Source organism: Platalea leucorodia (assembly GCF_965183815.1).
Source record: "Platalea leucorodia genome assembly, chromosome: 4".
Lineage (NCBI taxonomy): Eukaryota > Metazoa > Chordata > Aves > Pelecaniformes > Threskiornithidae > Platalea > Platalea leucorodia.
The window spans coordinates 105,267,057-105,292,148 of NC_138826.1; the positions used below are offsets into that span (position 1 = coordinate 105,267,057).

The 25,092-nt window shown below is 41.0% G+C and overlaps 1 protein-coding gene across 1 annotated transcript in view; it reads left to right on the plus strand.

Moving 5' to 3' along the window:
* Nucleotides 1–25,092, plus strand: part of PLXNB2 (plexin B2) — an 89,562-nt gene that overhangs the window by 9,455 nt on the left and 55,015 nt on the right. Inside the window, exons 2-11 of the mRNA XM_082308704.1 lie at nucleotides 1,106–2,215; nucleotides 3,940–4,122; nucleotides 6,280–6,402; nucleotides 10,193–10,293; nucleotides 12,496–12,622; nucleotides 14,365–14,515; nucleotides 16,868–16,982; nucleotides 17,711–17,813; nucleotides 18,285–18,386; nucleotides 23,941–24,033. Of these exons, the coding sequence (XP_082164830.1) occupies nucleotides 1,118–2,215; nucleotides 3,940–4,122; nucleotides 6,280–6,402; nucleotides 10,193–10,293; nucleotides 12,496–12,622; nucleotides 14,365–14,515; nucleotides 16,868–16,982; nucleotides 17,711–17,813; nucleotides 18,285–18,386; nucleotides 23,941–24,033 (2,196 nt within the window). The 5' untranslated portion in view covers nucleotides 1,106–1,117. The remainder of the gene's footprint in view (nucleotides 1–1,105; nucleotides 2,216–3,939; nucleotides 4,123–6,279; nucleotides 6,403–10,192; nucleotides 10,294–12,495; nucleotides 12,623–14,364; nucleotides 14,516–16,867; nucleotides 16,983–17,710; nucleotides 17,814–18,284; nucleotides 18,387–23,940; nucleotides 24,034–25,092) is intronic.

The following is a 25,092-nucleotide window of genomic DNA, read 5'->3' on the forward strand; positions in this document are numbered from 1 at the left end:
TTCACAGTTCCAGATATATTCAGATTTAACTTGAGATTCCTTCTAAGTTTACAGGTTCTTTCCTCATCAGACTATTGAGTCAGATGGCTAACTTTGAAAATGAAAATACTGTGGATCATAATTGTTTTTCAGTACTTCCTCCAAACAGTATTTATCTTTTCCCCCTAACATTGGTGTGTCCAAGCATGCCACCTTCTGTTTTCTGCTCTCAGAACTAAACACTTGCAGAAAACATTGACAAAATGTTTTGTGATGAGGAAGCCAGTTGGGACTTGCCTCCTCACTTAACTCTTCAGGTTGAAATTACAGTCCTTCTTATAAGTTTCAGAAGGTCTTTGTCTAATTCCAAACAGCCATACGATCTGCTTGGGAAGTAAAAATTCTGGGGAAAAACGCCAGTAACAGAATCTTAAGCCCATAAAACTCTTAAGTGATGTTCTTAAGACAGATTTGAAACTATTACGTTGCAGTGCTCAAGTGAATTGTAAGTGTTGGACTGTAATGCATACCAGCAGTCAGAGGCAACGTTGCATATTAAGGGCTCCTGATGAAGGATTAGTGTAACGCATTCTCGAAGAGCATCAGCAGCCAGATCCAGACTTACTTGTAGTCAATGGAAGGTTTTTTCCCTTTCTGAGCAAAGTCCTGCAACACCAAATGTCTCAAACACTTGTATGTAAATTCTCCCCCTCTGTTAAGGAGGAGCCACCCGAAACACTGGGATCCTCCAGCTTATTTTTAAAATCTCAGCAATAAATAATTCACACAGTATAAAACTGTCTGAAGAAGCACTACCACTTCTTGGCACTCTGTGTTGTTTCAAATTGCCTGTTGTTCTCATTGTGCTGTAGCACAGGATTGATTGTCTAATTGGTTATATGATAATCAATTAGACATATGACTTTGTTTAATCCTTCCCCAACATATTAAATTGCTAGGCAATTAACAGGATTTGAGGCTTTCCATAATCTTCATGATGTCTACACATGTATAAGTGTATTTGTGTCTGAAATCATGAAAGAAAAAAAACCCTTCATGTTGCTGAATTTTGTGTAGATTTTATTTTTCAATAGGTTTCATGTTCTTCTTTTCTTTCCCTTTTTAGGTGTTAATAGAAATGGCTTTATGGATCTGGACACTGAGCATTTTGAGCTGTTTCTGCGTCACCTTATCCAGAACTGAGGAACTGAAATTTTTTCAGAGTGCTACAGAGCTAAATCACCTAACAGTGGATAATGACACTGGGATAATCTATCTGGGAGTGGTAAATGCTCTGTATCAGCTTACAGAAAACCTGGATGTAAGAAGGTTTATAGAAACAGGTCCAAGAAAGGACAACAAAAAGTGCACACCTCCCATTGATGAAAATCAATGTAAAGAGGCAGTACTGACTGACAATTATAACAAATTACTGTTGCTGAACAAGGCGGATAAAACAATTGTGGTGTGTGGAAGCCTTTTTAAGGGAATCTGTGCCATCAGAGATCTAGACGACATTAGCAATGTGAAGCATTATGTAGACACTAGTGGAGAAAAGTCCTTTGTAGCAAGCAACGATGAGAATGTATCGACTGTGGGATTGATCACTTCCTTGAATAACGACCGAGTGCTGTTTGTTGGGAAAGGGAATGGACCAAATGATAATGGGATAATAATCAGCACTCGGCAGCTCTACGAAAGGGATGGAAAAGACATTTTTGAAATGTATACAGACTCAGCAGCTGTTAAGTCAGCTTATCACTCGTCAAGCACACAACAATTTGTGGCAGTCTTTGAGGATAAAAATTATGTTTATTTTATTTTTAATCAGCAAGAGAAACAGCCCGTCAATAACCGCACACTGATTGCGCGTCTGTGCAAAGATGATGCCCATTATTATTCCTACTTTGAAATGGACTTGGGTTGCAAAGATGATGATGGTGCCTACGACCACTGCCATTCTGCTTATGTCACTACACCAGGAGAAGAGCTGGCTGAGAGCATGGCTCAGCAGAGACAAACTACAGATACTGTCTCAGACGACAAAGTTCTTCTTGCACTCTTCAGCAAAGTAAACAAAGATAACGGCTCTCTAAAATCTGCCATGTGTGTGTTTTCCTTGCGGCACATCAATGAAAAGATGGAAAAAAACCGGAACGATTGCTACACTAAAAAGAATACCAGCTCATTTTACAAACTTTTTGCAACAGAAAACCCGTGTGCATCACATGGACTGGTAATATCAGTTCTAAAACTGATGGTTTAGGATCTGTTTTAGAATTAGTAGAAAATGCACAACTGCATGTTTTTGGGTGGCTTTGAGCTAAACTATAGTCAGATTAGATGATTGAAAACTCAGTAGCTGGATTCACTGTAGAAATGAAATGTGGTTTGGGGGTTTGTGGAACAGGTCAAGCAAGAAGTGGCAAGATAGTCATAATTTTGAGTCTTTTAAAGAGGATTTGATTGCTTCTGAAAGATGAATATTGGTTTCATAAATTCATTTCTTTTAAAGGGTTCCTCCTGGTAAGGAAATTACTGAGTCAAATACAGTGATTTGTTACGCCCATGATCAGCTTCCAGATGATCACTGTAGGCAATTCTGGTCTCAGCCAACATATTTGTAATGTTTTTAAATGGTATTAAGAGTCTTGTAGGTGATATCTGGAGTTCAGTGTTGTTTCTCACTTGGATTTGAATTTTCAGATAACTGGAAATACTCATGTTTCTTATATTCAGGTGGTGTTCATATTTTGCTCTGGCTCAAAATACTTCCATAGCATGATGGCCATCTTCCTTTTCTTTTTATGGCTTGTCATTACCTTGTCTATAAGGTTTTTGGAGGGCACTGTTACACCTCTCCAGCTACTGTTCTTCAATTTATGGCTGCACCTCTGAGAGGCAGTTGTCAGCATCTCTGTTGACTTGATGACGTTTTGCCCCCACCACTCAAGCTATTCCCAAGCCCTACTTGTGCATCCCATTCGTTACTGCAGCCAACCCTAAACTGGGTTGAGGAATTGAATCATCTTAAAAATAACTCAGCCAGCTTTTAGGAGGATGTCTTAATTCCCCAACCTGAGCAAGTTACACACCTGCATAAGCACGTGTTTGAGCACAGCTTGAGAAGTGGTGCGCTACAGTCCAGGGGTAGGAGTGAACAGCTGAAGAGATGGGGCATGGGAATACCTTATGTTGGTATTGACCCAGAATCCTTCATCTCATGAAACCACAGCCCTCTCCCACACGGTAGGTCACTAGCACTGATAAGAAGCCAAAAGAACACTCTTTGCTTCCAAACACCAGTGTTACTCACTGCAGTATCCAGCGTCTGAGGTGAGCATCAAACATAGAAATCCTGAATGCAACAAGTGGAGTGGCCGTGGCATCCGGCAAAAATGAGGTGTGGATTTCAAATTAGAAAGACAGTCTCGTTACCAAATATAGCAGGAAAGGCAAGGTGTGAATGAACTTGCTTCTGGTGCCACTCCCTGCAGCTCAGGATTAAAGCATAGTGAAGAGGGAACGTGTTGAATTTCACAAGGCGGTTGCCAGTGGGTTGCTTTTCAATGGATAGCAGCAAATTAACAAACAAAACAGCATTAAAAAAACAGTCTTCAACACAAAATTGGTCAACCCAATCTATATGACATGTTCCTTTTAATTAAATAAACTGGTTATTTTTTAAACTGTGCTGCTATAATGAAAGAGAAACAAAAAATTTTCTCTCCCCATGTCTCCTGGAAAGTGAAAGCATTGAAGCAGTTTGCAATTAGCAGGCTGCTTTCTGATTGCTGCCTGTTGGCTGGGGGAAAATGGCCAGATAATCCATTTCTCTCTTTCTGCTCTTCTATGTCTGAGGGGTATTATACTGTCTGGTAATAGGGTTGCACTTCATTCTTAGCTAGGAATTAGTGATCTGAATGTTTAACATCGCTCTGTATTGCTATTCCTTATTAGAATGCAAGCAAAAATTTCCCCTGTGGCTCTGAACACTTGCCGTACCTTTTGGGAAGTAAGAATGGTGTTATAGAGAAGCCGGTACTACAAAAAGAAGGGATGAATCTCACGGCTGTCACTGTGGCTGTGGAGAACGGGCATACCGTGGCCTTTCTGGGAACATCAGATGGTAAAATTCTTAAGGTAACAAATCAGAGTTAAAAGACAAATGTGTTTAAAAGGTCGCGAACTGTAGTGATAGCATACTTGTACTCTAAAAGTAAATGGGATTTATAAGATCGCATACCATGAGCAAATTCTCTTGGAGGTTGGTATTTTTAATTTCAAAGAAAAACCACGTTATTTCTGATGTACCTCAGCTTTCTGATACACAGGCTGAATTAGCATCGTCTGAATGACACTTTTCCCGAAGGATTAGATACCTACTGAGAGCCCTGTATAAACAGCCTTCGGAAATGTAACAGCTGCTCTAGCCTTATCTCTATTCAAGCCCATACTAGTTTAAGAGCAACTTTTCATTTTGTAATCATTCTGGCCATTCAGTGAATAGAGATGGCAGTACAAAGCCCAAGCTGGAGCTCTGCTAAGTTCTGACTGTGTGGTGTAGAGCTCAAGGGTTCATGTGTTTGTGGTGTTAAAATGTCAAGACTGCAATACCAAACACCTTCTTCTTTTGCTTGAAGTGGAGTGATGGCTATGTGCCACTACGTGGTTTGAAATTTGAAGCTGAAATTGTTGGTTACCATAAGGGAAGACAACAAATTTGAACACCTTCAAGTGCAAGGCTCCGAGTTGAGAATTTTAATTTTACAGTGCTAAAATAAATCAGTATTTACCAAAAACCCAATACAAATATTACCTGTTGTGAGCAGTGAGCAATTTCTTTTCATGTCTTTTACGCTTTGCTTACTGCTTTTGATGCCATATACTTCAAATTGAAATGTTTTCCCTAATGTGAATTTGTGAACTTGAGTAAACACAGGATTTTCATTAATCATAGAATCACAGAATCATTTAGGTTGGAAAAGACCCTTAAGATCATTGAGTCCAACCATAAACCTATCACTGCCAAGTTTACCACTAAACCATGTCCCCAAGCACCACGTCTACCCGTCTTTTAAATACCTCCAGGGATGGGGACTCAACCACTTCCCTGGGCAGCCTGTTCCAGTGCTTGATAACCCTTTCGGTGGAGAAATTTTTCCTGATATCCAATCTAAACCTCCCCTGGCGCTGCTTGAGGCCATTTCCTCTCGTCCTATCACTTGTTACTTGAGAGAAGAGACCAACCCCCACCTCGCTACAACCTCCTTTTAGGTAGTTATATAGATCCATCTCTATATCTCTATATCTCATCCAGATTATTGATAAAGATGTTCAACAGGAATGGCCCCAATACTGAGCCCTGGGGAACACCGCTTGCAACCAACCACCAACTGGATTTAACTCCATTCACCAAAACTCTTTGGGTCCAGCCATCCAGCCACTTTTTTACCCAGCAAAGTGTACGCCCATCCAAGTCATTAGCAGCCAGTTTCTTCAGGAGATTGCTGTGGGAAATGGTGTCAAAGGCTTTACTAAAGTCCAGGTAGACAACATCCACAGCCTTTCCCTCATCTACTAAGTGGGTCACCTTGTCATAGAAGGAGATTAGGTTAGTTAAGCAGGACCTGCCTATCGTAAGCCCATGCTGACTGGGCCTGATCCCCTGGTTGTCCTGTACGTGCCGTGTGGTGGCACTCAAGATGATCTGCTCCATAACCTTCCCTGGCACCAAGGTCAGGCTGACAGGCCTGTCGTTCCCTAGATCCTCCTTCCGGCCCTTCTTGTAGATGGGCATCACATTTGCTAACCTCCAGTCGACTGGAACCTCCCCAGTTAGCCAGGACTGCTGGTAGATGATGGAAAGTGGCTTGGTGAGCACTTCCACCAACTGCCTCGGTACCCTTGGGTGGCTCCCATCCGGCCCCATAGACTTGTGTGTGTGTCTACATGGTGTAGCAGGTCACTAACCATTTCCTCTTGGATTATGGGGGCTTCATTCTGCTCCCCGTCCCTGTCTTCCAGCTCAGGCGGCTGGGTACCCCGAGAACAATTGGTCTGACTATAAAAGACTGAGGCAAAGAAGGCATTAAGTACCTCAGCCTTTTCCTCATCCCTTGTGACTGTGTTTCTCCCCCCATCCAATAAAGGATGGAGGTTGTCCTTAGCCCTTCTTTTGTTGTTAATGTATTTATAGAAATATTTTTTATTGTCTTTTAGGGCAGTAGCCAGATATAATGATATTTGGGAAAAAAAAGCCAACATTAACCACCTTTCTTTCTTTCTTCCATGAAATAGGTGTTCCTGTCATCCACTGCAACTGAGTACAGCTCTCTTACTATTGAGCTAAACAAACCCATAAAGAATGACCTTGTCCTTGACCAAACCCAAGAAAATCTCTACGTGATGACCACAGACAAGGTAATGTGTCCTGCTTGTATTAAGGACCAGGTCCACTTTCACTGCAACTTTACCTGAGATTTGTACGTTTCTCAGTTGTTCCCATTTTGGTGGGGCTCCCCCAGCTCTGTGCATATGAAGACCTTTCTCAAGTCCAAGCTGATGGACTCGATTGTTGTGACTTGGAGAACTGTTATATCCTTGATGCTTAACAATTGGGAATGGGAAGTGAGTTCACCTCTAAAGCTCTCTTATGGGGTCTGTGAGAAGGATGAAGTTGAGATGTTTGACACCAGTACACCACAGGGTCAGGCAGCCCTAGTGCTCGGTGTGGTGTCTGTGGGGTACCAGTGAATGCTCTAGCTGCTATTGGTCCTTTTCAAGAGTACTTCAGGATTTAGGATGCTGGCAGATGACGTAATAGCATTTACACATCTGTAAAGCTGCCAGGAATTTTCATGGGTCTTACTGTCAAAAACTAAGAAGCAATGGAGAGAATTACAACTTTGGGAAACACTTCTGTTCAAGCTTCTGCTAGAACTGAGCAAGTGCAGCAGGAAAGGTTGGACTTTGCTACAAAAGGCACAGGCAGTCTCTTCTAGGTTCCCCTTCCCTGTGCTGGCAGGTGAGGCACAATGGAGGTTTGTAAAGAAAGGAAGAAAAAGAAGCAAATAGATGAGAGGGATGCCAGATTTCTCCTTCACCTCCAGCTGTAACCCTCTTCTGACACTTCTCTTTGTGGTAGCTGGAGCTGCCAGCCTCAAACGTGTGGTTCAGCAGCTCTCCGGGACAGGGTGGGTGACAGGCTGCGACCATCTGCAGCACTGACAGTGACACAGAATGGGATGTGCAAAAAGCTCCGGCAGTAGTAACACAGGGAGATTGAGCAGAGGCTGTGAAAGGAGAGTATTTGGGGAAAACAGTGCGAGAAGAATGTTCTTTGTCTGTTTTAAAAAAGGATTGATACAAATTCCTGCTGCAGGAATGTTATATTCTAGCTCAAGGTTTTCAGGCTAGAAGCCACAGTGGAAAAAGTGCTAGGTAAGTGGCTGATAAAGCATTTAATAACATGACACTGTGTGAAAGAGGTTACTTCATTTTTTTTTTTTGGACTAGTTGATGCTTCTCATTTGGCTTCTGTTCAGATTTGGAACAGAACTCCAAACTTCAACGTGTCCACAAAAGCCTGGGCAGCCTGGCACCCTGTTTGACAAGCTGGCCCATTGCTTAAAAGCCCTGAGGTCCCCACCAGGCTATGGCGTGAGCTGCAGAGCAGTGTAAAGGATGGCAGCAACCTCGAAGGAAGACAAGTTTTCTGGTGACAGTCTGCTTGAACTGGTAGAATTTAGAAAGGCCACAGTCAAATTTTTCAGAGAAAAATTGCAAAAAAATAATTCCATCTCTACAAAATGTTTAAATTTGGAAAGTGAAAAATTTCTGCATAAGAAAGGGTTTCAATTTAATCTTTTCCTAGTAGCTCTCGTAGACACTGTGGTTTCTGAATAATGTGAATAATAGTTTTCTTTTACAAAACCTGTTCAGCTTAAATATGAATAACTAAAGCTGGGAGCTCTGTAATGGCATTACATTACTGTCATCTCCAGGTGTTAATTACAATAAGCTGTCCCACCCACTTTTAGAAGCAGACAGACAGGAGGAGAATGGAGGCCTTTGGAGCTGGGAGAAACGAAGCGGCATAAGCAAGGGGAGAAGAATAAATGCTGAAACATGCACTTCTGGGTTAAGCACAGCTGGGAGCTGTGGTAATAGAGATATCAGAACCCTTTCCTGGGAGTTAAAATGGTTTAGAGTTATTTAAAATAAGGTAAACAATAAAGGGCAGGCTAGCTGCACTGATAGGTGTGCTTAATGCTAAGCTGCCTGGGAGATGCCGCCTGCCTCAGCATTTGGAAATGAATTGCTTGGGCTCTGTAAGCACTTGAGCAAAGTGAAAGTGATGATGTGGTGGGTGATAACTTGAAGCAGCGTTTAAAAAGAAATCAGATCGAGAGAAATATAGGAAATAACGATACTGAGGTTAAGAGCCATCGTGAGAAATAAGCTCTTGCTTTCCTGTTTCACTTCTCCTCCCCCTTCTCCTCCTAGCTTCTGCTGCTGTGTCAATAGCAGTGGGTGGCTTGGAGCAAATGGTTTCTAAAGTCAGCCCCCTCCTCCCTGCTCTGCTCCCAGAGCTTGGGCAGAGAGAGGAGAAACCCCTTGCAGCTTCTTGGGGGACTTGGAAAGGAGCGTACCACCCCTGCCATGCTGATGCTGGTTCATTACAAGTGAACATCACTGGTAGGATCCCAGATTCCTTATGGTACGTACCATATTGGGAGAACGGCAGAAGCCTGTGGTGATCACTTACCACAACCACTAGCTTTGCTTGTTTTAACTTTTACCAGTCTCTTTGATTAAAAGTGCCAATTAGAAAATCTCTAAAATTAGTTTCTCTACATTTTGAAGCTGGCTGTAAATGGAGCTGCTATTTTTTTTTTTAAATCCATTAAGTTTACATAAAACTTGCAGAGATGGCAATCTCTAGGGCTTGTTTCTGACTGCTAGAATTATGAAATAAATACTTTGTCACTGGATATTAAATTACTCATGGGTACCAGTTAGTGAAACAGAGTGCCAGTAACTCAGCTTCAGTTAGGTAAGAATCTGTGGAAGAAAAGAATGCTGAAAAGGTAAACTTCTCTATTAATAAATGCAAGAAAACCACCCAATATTAACACTTTCCTTAACTGAGTCAGACTGAACTCCCTCAATGTGAAAGAAAAGGCCAAACTCGGGCTTTCAAAATAGCTTTGTAATTGCCAGTTGTTTTAAATGAGAGAATAAGGTAGAAAAAAGAAAGCTTACATCTCAGAGTTACTGTTGCTAGAATTTTGCACTCTTTAAAAGTAAAACGTAGTCATCGACAGGAAGGCGTATGTCCCGTTCTTCTCTTGCATCATTTCAGCAGCATAACTAAAAGGGATGGTTGTGTGCTGGCTCCTTTTTCTGTGCACCAAAGAAAGACAAAATTGTTTATTCTCAGCATTAAAGGAAATCAAAACCAAAAGCCATATATTTACTGGGGGACTGAGACATGAGAAGTGATGATGCTTTTTTTCCCTGCTCCTTCCTGTCATAATTATTTCCATTTTCTTTCATGAGTGTATTGCATGGTGGAGGCTTATGCATGGAGAAGTGCAGTAACCCGAAGCGCCTTGGCTCTCTCACGCTTGCAGACTTTCTGAGATGCCTTCTGGCTAAAAGTGCCCCTGACGGTCACATTTCCAAACGATTTCATCTCCGTGCTAGCGATATGGATGGGAGGATATTCTGTTTAAAAAAATTATCTATCCAGTACCAAGTTAGCCTTTCGAAAGTATCATCTGTCCTGCAGTAGCTGTTTCTTGAATTTGGAGAGTGGTTCATGCAGTTCCTGTTCTGCAGTGGCTGCTGTAATGCGGATTCCAGAAGTAACATAACTGGAGGGACTGAAAAGCTCAATTTTTGGAGACTTGCTCATGATTCTTGATTATAACAATGTCCTACATTACTTTGGAGAGAGATTACAGAATATTGGGGAGAAAAAGAGTAGGAAAAGTGTGTAAATTTGGACTTTGTTAAGGGGGGGATAACCACACTCTGGTATTGTATGGATTTTCTTAAAATCAAACTGAGCTCTGACCATAATAGTACAGGGTCATGTCTTCTGCTGCCACAGGCAACAGCGCTGTACAATCCTGTCCACAAACGTTCCCATCTCCTTGTGTCTTCTTCAGATCCCTTACGGTTTGCCTCACTTTTGGTTTTCCAGGTGCATCGGCTACCTGTGCAGGACTGCCACAAATATTCGGACTGTGAGAAGTGTACTCAAGCGAGGGATCCGTACTGCGGCTGGTGCGTGAGAGAGGGCAGGTGAGTGCTGCCGGTGTTTTCTCAGGTGCAGGCAGTGGAATAGCTCAAATTTTGGTGTGTGCTGTGGGTTACTGCTTGGCATAGCAATCCCAGCTTTTTGTACTCAGCCTTATGCTCCTGATAGTGATTTAATTTTCTCATGCAGACATTGATATCAATCTTCTGTGCACACAAATAAGTCCTCATTGACTTCTGCAGATTCAATTAATTTGGGAAAATGTATACTTTTCTGCTGGTACTGAAAATCAGTATACATCTTCTAACTGCATGTATTATCACTCTCTGAACTGTACAGTCAAATGTTCTCCCAGGAATTAAAAGAGTGCTCCTATTTAAAATTCAGAAAATATAGCATACATTTTAAGTAGAGCAGGAAAGTGTAAAACAGAGCATAAGAGAAAAAACTGTTCATGTCTGAAATAAAGTATATAGCTCAAACGCTGTTTTTATATAAATGTCTTCTATCAAGACATGTAGCTACACTGAACCCTCACCTAACTGTAGGAGAGCAGAAAGTGGCATTTGGCTGGCTATCTGCAGAGGTTAACTGAATTAATATTCAAGCACATGTAAACTAGGACAGCACTGAACAGCTCTGGAATGTCTCTTCTTTGCGCTCTTCATTGATTGGAGTGGCGAGAGGGAAGAGCGGTCCTGCAGCTCTCTTTTTGACTACTAAGTTAATTAACCCCTTGGCATGAGCAGTTGGGAATTCGTGATTCTAAGTACTTGCTGTTGGAACAAAGGGGCTATTTAATTATAGTATGCAGATGAATTTCAGGCTTCTAGCTTCCTGTCTGAAAATGTGAACTATCACATTAAGTTACCTATCAGCCTGATGTGTAGCTTAATATGGAGCGCAGCGGAGAAACTTATGCGGTGCATGCAGGTTTATGTAATATACTGCAACTCTTCCAGCCTGGGTTTCAGTTGCTGTGGATGAAACCTGGGGATTTGGAATATACACCTCCAACTCCTCCTGGGCTGCTGGGAGTTGAAGGCTGTGTCATATATCATATAAAAGGCAATTTTCCCTAGATTTCCCTTCAGGTTTCTGATATGACCACTGACCTCAATATCTCAAAGTATTAATGGTCTCTGAGAACAGGCAAACATGAATTTTTGCATTTGCTAGTATTTATTTCCAATGAGGTAAAAAAAGCATTTAATTTCTAATGTTTTTCTCATCTGCAGCAAGTTCTGTCTCATCATCACACACAGCACTTAATAGTGTGTTTAGGGATATGTTCTATGAACGTAGACTCTGTATGTAAATGGTATCTTTAAGGACAGGGTTGACCAAACTGCGCCGCAACCGCACCGTGTTAAAGCCCCCGATGAGTTAATAATCTTCTGCTACAGCAGCCAGAGATCCTACAGCATTTTCTCCTAAACTTTGCACAGAATGGAAAGAATATGCATGAGACTGTCCCCACACACACTTCAACAAGCTTTTGTAGCCGCCTGTGCAGCTTCTGCACTGCAGCATGTCTTCTTTCTGTCCTTCTTCTACGTGAGCTGGGAAGATCTCCCAATATTTTTGGTGAGGCTGCAAAACTGCTGTTCTCTCCCCATAATGGTAATGGTGCACTGGCAGAGAGAGGTCTTAGATAGTGGCAGGAGTTAGTGAAAACATTCGCTATGAAAGTAACACATCTAGTGCTAGGGTTTCACAGCAGCTCTCCACAAGCCTGTGTGTCCCCAGCGATACTCCTCGATGGCGTTTGTACTCTCATGCATCGGGTGCCTTTTTACTAGCAACGCATAGCTGTCTGCCACTTGACCTGCAGAAAAATTAGACGGTGCCCACTCACTCATTCAGGAGTTTGTTCTATATTACAATGAAGATTAATTGGTCTGGTTTCAGATGATAAGGCAATGGCTTCATTGCCTGATGGCTCCTGTGCTAAATATTACTGCCTCTGTGTGAGTTTGGGTTGTCTAATCCAAGGTGGTGTCCAAAATATTATAGATATATGTTTCCCCACTTGCTTTTGACATCTCAAACCATCAATACTTATTCCTCCACTTATTCTATTAGAAGTTGTCTATTGGCAACCTGAATAGTCAATATTAAAGCAAATTCCCAGTCATCTTGTGTTGTAATTTCAGTCTCTAATCCTGAAATTGTTGTGTAGTTCAGAGAAAGCAGAGTCCAGCTATAATATTGCTTTGCTTTGGTTTTTGTTCCTGTTTTGTCAGGTGCACAAAGAAGGCAGACTGTGGAGCAGCTGATAAGGAGAACCACTGGCTATGGAGTCCAAGTGGCACATGCATGACTATCATTAGTGCAAACCCTCTAAATATGAGTCGCAGAGCCCCTGCAAAGGTATGACAAGAAAGTGCTTTCCCTACATGTTCTTAAAGCACAGTGATGTGACTACCAGGAAGATGAATATCTGCATTTCTTTATGCACAGTGGTGACTAGGAATAGGATAGTGTTTTGGGTATCTCAGTCTCTGGTGTTTCTCACAGCGCTCTTTCTTGCCTGCTGTTTTTGCAGGTTGCAGTTCATGTTTTCTTCTAAGAAATGCTCTTTTTGACCTTCTCTGTAAACCAAAATGATGCACTAGTATGGATGATAAAGCACTTACACTTATCTGAATATTATGAAAGTGTTGCACAATGTTGTGTAACCCATAAAGAGAAATTGATAGTGGAGATTTCATGCTGCCCTTTCAGCTTGCTTGAGCATAAACTTAAGTAAGCAGCGAAGCCATAAGCTGTTGCTTTAAAATCAGTGGTGGATTTGCCTACACAGCGAAGTCTGGGTACATGGAGAAGGCAAATTCAGCGTGCAGAATGACTCTGTGGCAACAAAACTGAGTGTTCAGAGTGTGACCAGACTTGTCATAGCTTGCTCTAACTCCAAACGGAGCATGCCAGTGCAGACTGAGGGCTTCCTGGGGGTGCTCAGCAAGTGAAATCAGTAAAATGGTTTTTAATCCCTCTTAATGAGAAAGAGACTTCAATTCAAGTCAGTTTAATTCCATTCCTAAATGATGTAAACAGAATTGTGTTAAGGCCATTTTTATGTTGAATAAAAATGTTAGTAGAGTGTAACTAGTCTACTTAAAATCCACACCTTCTCTTAGTTCAGATTTTGTCAACTTATGTTGACAAGTCTCTGGTGTCTCACATCAGCATCTGAGGCCAAAATACTTAAAAACAAAAACCAAACCCAACTTCAAACGAGCGTTTACATGCTGCCTGTGCCATCACTAATGCTGCTGTCTCCTCATGATTCCTTTACTCACCAAAGAACATTGCAGCTTGTAACATAGTGGACTGGTTTCAGTGTGAAAGAGATGATTGTCATTTCTACTGGCAATACAAAATGGAAAAAGTTGAAGTGTATAATTAACACACCTGAAGCATGAAATCAAGGACAGCATCCAAAATTTAATTTCAATTTTTTCCACTTTCCTTGCTAAATTTTCCCATTTTATTTTGCTTTTAGTTACTCACATGCACTCCATATTGATAATTTCCTCAAGGAGGTTAAGATCTCACCATCACTCTTTCAGAAATCCTTTTTTAGCAGTAATGATAGATCTCAGTGGCTTTCTTGCATGTACATTCAGTCTTGAGGAAGCCACTTTTCTGTTCAGCCCTTTCAAACTCCAGCTTTTCCAGCCCATCCAGCCTTGGTTTCATTATTCACTAGTAAAACCTAAGGTTAATGTAATTTTAATTAAGTTTGTCAGGATTTAAGTGTTAACCACTGTTTACTGTTGCTAAACTGGATGCTGAGGACAAGAATAAAAGGCTTTGGGTGTGTTTGTGCAGACATTTTTGTTCTGATCTAATGCACTGACAGGACAAGAGGTTTTTGGACCGGTCTAATTCAACATACACCCAGCCTGGAAAAATTAGTAGAGGTATAAAAAGAAAAGATTAACAGAAGGGAAGAAATAAAAATTGAAAAGGATAACGATCTTCTGTGATACTAGACAAAATAGCACTGCTGGCCAAAAAAAAAAGAGCAGTTGAAATTCTCTGGCCATAAATCTTACTGGTCTTCGTTTGCTTCTTTCAAATATTTTATCTTTTTTAAATTTTGTTTCCAGGTGGAACTGACTGTAAGTCCATTGCCAGCTTTGACTGAGAGTGATGAGGTTTTCTGTACATTTGGTGAAACAACCCACTCCGCTCAATTGAAAGAAGGGGTTATTATCTGTGATCCGCCCGATATAATACCTCCAACACCAAAAGGTCAAGGTAAAGAAATATTGCTACCCTTCATGTATAGTAAGAGGAAAGAACACAGCCTGCTGCTTCTAATGTGATTCTCTTATATGAGCCGCATACAAGTTCTTTTCCTCTTCCAGTCCCTTTCCCCAAATAGTCTACTGCTGAACTTTGTCCATTCAAACATTTGAAAAAAAAAAAAAAGGTTTGCTCAAACTTTTTCCATCACTGTATTTACAAGCTGTAGCATTCCCAGTGTTTCTACCAGGAACCTGGAACAGGAGGCATAGACAAGGAGCCAGAGAGGTGCTATTCTGTGTCCCAAACAAACGAAACTCAGCTTCTCTAATCTTATCCTAATCACTCTGAGTTGTGCAGCCAGAAGAGCCACATATGCACTTCAGATGTGAAGTTGTTCATCTCTGATGTCTTGGTTTTGCTCTTAGTTTTGCTGTAGTTCAGTGGCTTGTTTTCTGGTCCATGTCACAAGGTTGTCCTTTCTCTCATAAAGTCTTCTGCCTCTTCTACTGTGTGCCCTCCAGCTTCTGCAATAGTAAGTCCAGTGGAAAAATATGTGATCGTGTAATTAAAGGCTGTGTCATTGTTCTGAACCACTGATTATATGCTTAAGGTATGTTGCCAACCATAATTCTTGTGCTGTTTCCTAGATAGTGCTTTATTCATGCTTTAAGGTCATGCCTCTTGATGCATAAACACATGGAATAAAACTAGTTACACAGCACAGTGTATTACATATCAAGTTTAAAAAACAAAAAGAAAAAAAACCAAAACAACAACAAAAAAACCCACAAAAAAACCCACACACAAAAAAGAAAAAAGGGTGCTCTTGCAGCTTGCTGAGGTACCCCTGAGGATAACCCTTTTATATGTATCGCAACAGCCATGAGCTGTCAAAGAGGTACTTGGAAGCACTTTTCAAGATAAGTTTCAATTCTCTTAAGGCTGAAACAGGTCAGAATCCAGTTTTAGTTGCAGGAAGAGTAATGATGGTAAAATCTCACTCTTAAGTTTTAATCTAGCTGGGGTGTGTCACAGTATCAGATTATGCTAAGTGTTAAAGCAGCACTCCGTTATTTAGGGCCAATTCACATTCCCTAAATATTTTGTAAAGCAGGACATAAAGCGACCGGGTTGATACACATGACATCTTGATGTCTTCTAGCATAAAATGTGAGACTAGAAGCTTGTCAGGGATGGCATTAGAGTAACCAAGTCACCTAGAAATAATATGCATCTCTGAGTTGGTCGGACAGGGATCCATCTGAAAAGATGTTCAAAAGTAATATAAAGATGCTCAGAAGCTTGGCGGACACTTCAGCAGAAGGCAGACAGTTACAAACCCAAGCAGTGGTTTCCGGCAGCATGTGACAAAAAGTCCTGCGCCATCCACTTACTGTTAAGGAAACCTATTGAGTTTGGAAAAGTCTGGGTTACTTTAGTTGTGGTTGGTTCCAAAAGGAATAGGACATTTCTAGAGAGGAAGGATGCTTTTTCACAGTCCTGTTGTTAGGAAATCCCCTGGCATTCCTACCAGTCTGAAATAGTCAAGGGGACCCAGTGCAGGGGTCACTGTCCAGCCAAGCAGCTTCTTTGAAGAACCTGTTCAAGGGAAGGAGAGTTTGAAATTGTCCAATAGCTTGTGAAATAGCTTGTCATAAGGGCTTAATGATTTCTGCAAAAGGTATTTCAAACAGCTTCACTGAGGAAAGCACCCGTTTCTGAAGATAAATTTTCCACTCTTAGTTCAGTAATGATCCAGACAAGAAGTACATTTGTGGAGAAGTCATGTACGGCAAACTGAAGATCACAAGTGCCTGTGGTAACTTAGCGTTGCAAGCACTGTTGGGCATTAACCACAAAGATCACTTGCTTTAATTCACATGACGATGACAGTTTTAATCCACAAATGAAACAAGTAATTTTACATGCAGACATATTCATATTTAAGAAAATGTTTTATTTAAAATGACTGTTCTCGTGCCAGTTTTCATCTGTGTTCAATTATCTCCTTATTCAGTTTTTCCTTATTCTTCTAGACTCTTTAAAATTCTAGCATGATGAAAGCACCGCTGAGAAACACTTTTGTAAAACAAAGCTATTCTATAATTCTGCTTCTTCCCTTTATCCCATCTCTGCTTTTCTTCTGACAACCATGTGCTGAAAAATTTGCAAAGCTTAAAAAGACAAAACAGATCTTGTAGATCTGAAGTATAACAGGTCATGAGATCCAGAGTGTCAACAGTATAGTTAAATATTTGCTTATGTCCTGTAAAATAATAAAAGTATTATCATTGTATCCTTCAGCTCAAGAGCTAAAGAATTCAACAACCACTTAGATAATTTTTTTTTCTTTTGTGATAGATCATGTTTCAGTTCCACTTCAGTTAACCTTTGGAAAGAAAAAGATATTTTTTGCATCACATACTTACCCTTTTTATGACTGTGAAGAAGCAATGTATCTTTTTGAAAATCAGCCGTAAGTATTTCAGCTTCTTAACTTAGGTGTTTATACCCTGTAGCATGGTGTTTCAGGTAACTAGTAGCTGAGTTACTCAATCATTTCATAATTAAGCCTTTGGCACTCTCAAAATTTGCCAGTGTCCAAATCCTTTTTCTTAGATTTTAATGGAGTTGATAAATGGTTGAAGGGCACCAGGTGAGCCGGTAACATAAACCATGTGGAATGGGAATATTTATGGCACATATAATTAAAGGCCAGTTCATTGGATTGCCATTGCAGATGAGCTCTGTGGACATCTGCTTACCTACTTGTTCCCTCAAACGTTAGATTGGTGCTTTGGGTTGCAGTGCGTTCGAGTGGGACCATCAAAGCTGACTCTGCCCCCATCACCTGCCCTGCTCAAGATGTTGCTGCCCCAGGGCAGGCGCAGCCAGCCCAAACCCCACTTTGTTCCGTCTTACGTATGGAGGTTGATCAAGATCATTTCCAGTCCTCTCAGACTTGCTTTCAAAGTTTGTGCGAGATGCTGTAGATTTCTCATCCTTGTTCAAATATTTAAGGGAGAAAATAGCTTTTTGGGGTTCTTGAACTGTTCTTACTATGAAGTTTTCAGCTTAATATAGTAAGGACACTGTAACAGATTGATCTACCCTCCATGAATAAAGACGGAATTTCATTTACTTTTTTTGTCAATGGGGGAAAAAGCCTGACAGTTTGTCATGACTATCATGTTATATTTGTAGATGCTATTCCTGTGCAAGCAATAGATGGAATTGCCAGTGGGACTGGAAGAGACATATCTGTGAAGAGTCCTCTTCAGTACAGGATGTGATTAAACAAAATATGGTAATGTTTAAAAATAAGATTATTAGGTTTTTATTAGAACACTTCAATATTTTCTTTGCTTTTACTCTCATATCAGTTGGTTGAATTACGGATTTAAAAATGATTCTAAAGTTAACTCCAGAAGTGTAAGATTTTTTCTTTAGTGACAGTGCGGGGGTGGGAATTTAAGGGTGTGACTGAGGAGGGGCAGTGAGACTGAATAACTCCTGAAAGGATATTTTTGTTCCTTTTACTATTTCGCTTCAATGGGAGGAACAAGATTTCAAGGCTGGGAAAGATAATCACCCACAGCTTTGACATATGCTGCAGTCATTTTTAGCATGTCTAATTTGAAAGGGTGTAATCAAATCTGTCACTGTATTTTAAGCATTAAGTTCTTCAGAACAATCATTCCATTGTCCAAAGGCCACTGGAGCTTGTTGTGATAAGACTTTTTCTTTGGAATAATGTATAAAATATTTCTGTCCCCAGGAAGAAGAATGCCCGCAGTTTCTAAACCCAAATCGTCCAATAATACCTATGGAGTACCAAACAAGGGTGTATTTTGAGGGAAGACATCTAGCTTATTATCAGGTAAGAAGATTAATTCAAAGCTAGCTGTCATTTGAATTCCACTTAAACTGCAGCCACACCCCTAAACTAAAGCATTAGTTTGTGTTCCTTGGAGATCCTGCTTGTTTTTAAAGAATTGAAAATTGAATTATATTCAAGTTTGATATAATATTGTTTACTGTGGTAGAGTCATCACCAAGAGAGAATCAGAACTGGGCAAAATATTTTCACTACTAAATGGGGGGGGGGGGGGGGCGGGGGGGGGCTGTTAAAGAATGTAAGTTGGACCTACTGAAACACTTGGCAATTATTTTTCATCTAATGAAATGAGAGGAGATTTAGGAATTGTGAATGTTTCATACCTTTTTTCTAATTAAATACTTTTTTTGTTCTAGAATGACATCACTTGGTGTGCTTAATTCAGTTTTCACTTTTCAAACAAAAAAAATGCACTCAGAAATTAAATGTTTCTTAGTTTTAATAAAACAATCTTTTGCGCTTTTTTTTTTTTTTTTTGTGTGTGTGTGTGACCGTCAAACCAGAAGATCAGAAGATCAGGTATTTTCTCAGCTGTAACAAAGGCTTCTCTTTCTCAGTACTTCCTTCCAGAAAGTAAATTACAAAGCTTCTAAGAAGCCAGAGTTTGAGTCCAAGCTTTTAATTGTTTTATAACCTAGACAATGCATAAAATGTTATTGTTAGTTTGATAAAAAAGAAGCTGAAAAAACACTTCTTAGTTTTGTTCTTAGTTTCCATTGTTTTTTTCTGTGTTGTCTTTGTGTAAATGCGAATTGATGATAGATACGCTGGAGATGGCATCGATTGCTTTACCTACCAGCCATCTATCAAGGGAAAGAAGGCTCTTGTTTTTTGAGGTTTTTTTCTTTCCTTTGCCAAATTGAAGTGCTGTATAGCTTACAAAGTCCTTCTATCACCTCTGCTATGCCTGCAAGGGATGGAAAAGGGTAAACAGGTCTGGAGAGTAACAATGTAAGAAGAGTATTCAGAGAAGGGTGAAAAGCAACCTGTAAGCACTACAATCATATGAAGACCATGCTGTGTATCACTACACTATACATGTATCAAGACCATGCTATACAAACATATGTTCAAAAATAAACATTCTTGCTTCAAGACCTTAAAATATATGTAAACAAAGAAAAGCAATTCGGTGAATTTGATCTGTTCTCCAAGATGCCAGGACTGGTCCCTGGTAGGATGTCTGGCTATATGCAAGATGTGGGACACAGCACTTGACCTAAAGGCCACAGCTCCCTTTGCTAAAAATGGAAAAGTATTCCAGAGAATTTACTCACATTTCTTTTGTTTAGCATTATGAAGAGCTGTTTTTCTGTACGAGAGGAAAATCTTTCCCTGCTCCCTTGATATAAGTGGAAGAGCCCATTCTCTCTCGAGAACAAATTCAGGGCAGATGCATAATCTAGATGTGCTGAATTTGACATCTAGAGGGACCTTTTCCTCCAAGGAGGAGAAACAGCAGCAGGAATCCAAAAACTCCTTCATCTAGTTTATCATTCTGTGAATAAGCACTTTTATCTTTCTGAATGACTAGTAGAGAAAAGGGAATGAAAATGCTTCTGCCCTTTTTTTCTTCTGTGAGGTATTAATTACATTTAACAAAGGCAGACATGTCCTGTGGATTGAATGCTGTGTCATGGGTAACAGTGTTTAACAGTTTGCCTACAGACCAGACCTAGTATGCATTTATTTAACTTGGAACTGGGAAGACTTACATGGAATTGAAGTCTCTGTAAGAAGTAAGATGAATGCATAGGCCCTTGGCTGGAAAGATGCTGGAAAGCAATGAATGTCAAATGATGTCAGAATAATTTTTCTTAGGTGAGAGCCATGTGGGAATGTCATCTCTGTCACGGGAGCAGCCCCATATATCCTGGTACAGAGGTGCATTTTTAAGCCAAAACAATAATGCCTTCAGTGCCAGGACTTGAATAGGCACCCAATGACTACAGCTGTACACACAGACCTCTAAGTATATGTGAAAACAGACAAATAAGGCATGGAATAGTTGTAATCCTACAGGCACTCATGCCTGTGGGGTCATGCTATCTGAAGCAATAACTTCGGTTACTAGAAGTTCACTTGAGTAAAGGCATAACTTACACTCAGCCTTCGGTAAACATCTTGTGGAGGGCAGGATGTCTCAGGAGAAGCCATGGATGGATATTTTGTAGGAGTTGGCCCACAGCCCAAAGGCAAAATAGCATGTGGCTTCTCATGTGTAACGATTTTGCCACAGGATATGCTGGGTATTGCAGTGTGTTTGGAGGTAGCAGTCATGCAGCTATGAGCACATTTAAGGTCTTTATTGATTGGAACGTTGGTATATATCCATTTTCCTCGCCTAAATTCTTGCTTAGAAAAAGTGAATCAGCAAGAATGAATGTTCTGTTGTCACTTTGAACTACTATTCAATTGAAGCTCTATTATCTCAGTTTAATCTGTGCTTTGCTTTAAGGGGTGGTGTACAACCTACCTAATCATGGGTGACTAAGTGCACTAGCCAATATCATACATATAAGCATCTCTGTTTCTAGGCGGAGATTAGCAGTGAAGGTTTGGGCCTATCCAGTGAGTAAGAGATGTGGATGGCTTCTAAAACTGCTATTGCAGAACTGAGGGTGGAAGAATAAGCTCACACTTTTTGTGTACGCCTCTTAACTTGTGAACACTTACAGTATAATGAATAAATCTCCTCATGAGTGCTTCCACTGGAGGGAAATAGACTAAAAGAGGAGAAGCTGTTGGCTGTTTTTCTGCCCCTCCCTCCTCTGAAAGAATTTCAGAAGGAAAGAGAAGTAAATCCAAGCTGTTGTTTTTCTCTTGGGAATAGCCTCAACAAGGACAAGCAGGTGAGAGGAAAGTTTAGTACTGATCAGTCATATTGCATGCAACTTCTGAGGGGCATTCTCCAGCTGAGTCCTTGAAAGACTGGCACAGTAGAAGAGACAGATGTACCAGCATCAAGATAAGCTTATTAGCCCTCCAAAGATTTTCATTAAAAGTAATTTCCCATTTGGATTTGTCTTTGTCATGTGTGTCTGATGTGTAACCTATTTCCCAGTGTTTGCTACATGACTCTTCTTGCACCCAGACTGCTGAGTGTGAGCTCTGTGGCCTTCTGCTCAAGAGCCTGGTACAGCAACTCCTGATTTCAGTTCACTCCAGGTGGCAGCTGTCACATACACCAAAGCTCGCCTCCTCTCCCAGCGCCTTCTGTTAACTGTGTGGGAAAGCCTTATGCAGCAGGAGCAGAATTTGAACACTTTTGAAAAATATATGATATATTGAGATGTAGAGTAGGGAAAGCGAGGCAGCATTTCTCAAAAAAGAGATTTGTAAGGTGCTTTAAAACTTGGAGTATGTAGGGGTTTTCTGTAAAGCAGAATGGGCTGTAAAACTTTCAGGAAAGGCTTTTCAGAGCTCAGTCAGTAGCTTATTTTCGATATGCAACTTCTGAGAAGGAAGTAGTAAAAGGTCTGTTCCCCAATATAACATAAACCTCCCAGAGACTGGATTCAGGCCCTTTGCCTGGTTAAAGCATGTGCTCCACCTCAGCCCCAAACCTTGGTGGGCTCTTGTGTCTGCTACCCAACCTGTCAGAGTGAGGGTGCAATAGGAAAAGTTTCCATTGCGCTGACTAGATAAACCTAGTGGCCTGTGAATTACCAGTGATTCCAGCATTGAAGAAGTAGCTACAAAGAAATAGGATAAGATCCTCATACGCAAAACTTAGATGACAGCTGGAGACAACTTACTAAACCTTGGAGAAGGAAAGAGGAATCAAGTAACCATCATTTTTTTGCCATTTACTCCAAGACTCAAGCGGTTCTGGACAAAAGCAGGGACTAGTTCTTTACATCCACAGAAGACATCAAAGTGAAGTTCTCGTGAAGTTCAACAAGGCCAAGTTCAAGGTCCTGCACCTGGGTCGGGGCAATCCCCAATAGCAATACAGGTTGGGGGATGAATGAATTGAGAGCAGCCCTGTGGAGAAGGACTTGGGGATACTGGTGAATGAAGAATTAGATATGAGCCAGCAACGTGCACTTGCAGCCCAAAGAGCCAGTTGTATCTGGGGCTGCACAAAATAGTGTGGCCAGCAGGTCAAGGGAGGTGATTCTGCCCATCTACTCCACTCTGGTGAGACCCCACCTGGAGTACTGCATCCAGCTCTGGAGCCCTCAGCACCGGAAAGACATGGACCTGTTGGAGCAGGTCCAGAGGAGGGCCACAAAAATGATGAGAGTGCTGGAGCACCTCTGCTAGGAAGACAGGGTGAGAGAGTTGGGGTTATTCAGCCTGGAGAAGAGAAGGCTCCAGGAAGACCTTATTGCGGCCTTTCGATGTATAAGAAAGACTGAGAGAGACTTTTTATCAAGGCCTATAGTGACAGGACAAGGGGCAGTGGTTTTAAACTGAAAGAGGGTACGTTTAGACCAGACATAAGGAAGAAATTCTTTCAATGAGGGTGGTGAGACATTGGAACAGGTTGCTCAGAGAAGTTGTGGCTGCCCCATCATTGGAAGTGTTGAAGGCCAGGTTGGATGGGGCTTTGAGCAACATGATCTAGTGAAAGATGTCCCTGCCCATGGCAGGGGGGTTGGACTAGGTGATCTTTGAAGGTCCCTTCCAACCCAAGGTATTCAGTCATTCTAAAAAGGTGAAGGTGGTCTTGTCCCCCAGTGGGCTCTGATTTCCTAAGTCTTTACCAACATTACTACCTGAAAATGTCCTTGCTACTTATTTCTTTCTCTGGTTCTTCTGGCAAAGCTGTTTGCACATCTGTGCTGTGGGCCAGAGTGGGAGAATGACCCAGCACAGAAACAGTGTCATGGGGTGGTGTGTTTGGTTTTTAGCCAGCTCAGTTCCTAGATCGAATGACAGAACAACCGAGCTGAGAGTTTTGCCAGTGCAGCGCAGATCGATATGTGATGCAGCCTAAAGGCAGGAATGAATGGATTTAGGGCCTAGGGAGAAGAGAGGGGGAAGAAGGTGTCTAGGAGGCAGGAATAGCCTTAAGCTGCTGCTGCCATCAAAGACTGTCCTGTGAAAACACAGCTGGAGTCGTGGTGAGGCAGGAGAAACAAAGCCAGCAAGGTCTGAGAGATGTTCATTCTGGTTTCCCATGTAATTCTTGCATTCCTGCTCTGCCCAGGATCCCTACAGAGAAAACCTTAAAGGGCAGAACTCACACAGCTCTGTTAATAACACATCTGATGTGTGAAGCCATCCAGTATTCACATCTCTTGGCTTTTTTCTTATTGTTCCCTGAAATGGAGTGCTAGATATGTTCTTGCTTTATTTGCACTGCTCTAGTGCTTCCACCTTTAAGGAATGTTGGAAAGGTGCAGCAAAGCAGCAGATTGTGCTGGCTCGATGTTTCACTAGCTTTGTTTTCAGGAGATTAATTTAACTGGTTAGCCTTCCCCACTTGGTCTTATAGTTCCAGTGCTGAACAGGATATTGCCTGGTGATATTTTATTACACTTGGTGATGCTGTACAAATTTTAAGCTGAACTTTTCTCTTCCATAGGATAAAACATTTGTAGTTGGAAACAGACAATTTCAATTCGAAGCTCCTGTTGATAAATCAGCTGAAGAAGAATTTTCATTCATGAGTAAAGAGGTAAATGCAAAAATATTATTCACCTGCCAAATGTATTCAGTTCTTATAGTTCCAGTGGCCACATGTGTCCAGAAATATAGGGATAATATTGGTTTCCCTGAGAGAAGATAGTCAGCTCTGATGGAGATTCTCCTTTGGCAGTAGCAGTCAAAGGCAGCAGCTTTGGCTCGGAGCTCCTGGGGTCTACCCCTCAAAGCCCTCGATCTTTTTCCTTTATTTCTCTATCTATGAAATCCATGGATTCATTGAACTGTCCCTGGAGGAATTCAGGACCATTCCTCTTTTATTCTTCACTTTTTATGCAATCTGATGAAATCACTGAGGATAGAAGATGAGAATTTCAGAGGTCTCCCTCTCCAATTCATTATCTTTCCCATTTTACATCTGTAAAAATGGGAATGGTAACAGTATGGTGTCATTTGGCTACTTACTAGCTATGCTTCTTTCGCTCTGGTTTATTTTACAGAGAAAGGAAATAATATTCAACAAAATAGTCTATTTATCAAGCTGAAAGTTGGACTCACAAATGTTATGCTGACTTTAACCTTTATGTCTTATAGGCTTGCTAACAGAGTAGTTTTGAGAACTAATTAGCATTTGTGCCACATTTGAGCCTAGCACAAAGCATTTGCTTTATAAAGCCATTGTATTTTTCTTTGCTCTTTTTCTTTCCCACCAGTTGTTATTGCTGCTGTCTTTCAAACTGAGCAGAAGCTCCTGTCTTGGAGCATGTGAACCTTGTGCTTTGGCTATAACGAGGGGGTTGCACTGCAAAAGATGCAAGAGATTTCCCCTCCATGTGGTGCAAGTCTGCCGTGTCTACAGAAGTAATGGGGCCAGATGGTGTGGGAAGGGAGAACTCAGCAGGGTCAGCAGCTATACTTACTGAATCTGAACAGTACCTTTGCTACTTAGATACTTAAAACCAAATCTAAATTAAATTAATGAAAAGCGGGTATTCAGATATTGCTGTCCCTTGATACTTGAAAATTTTGATTGTGAAGGATTAGGTTCATTAAAACATTCTGCTATAAATGTATTTGGCCAAGATGAAAAAAA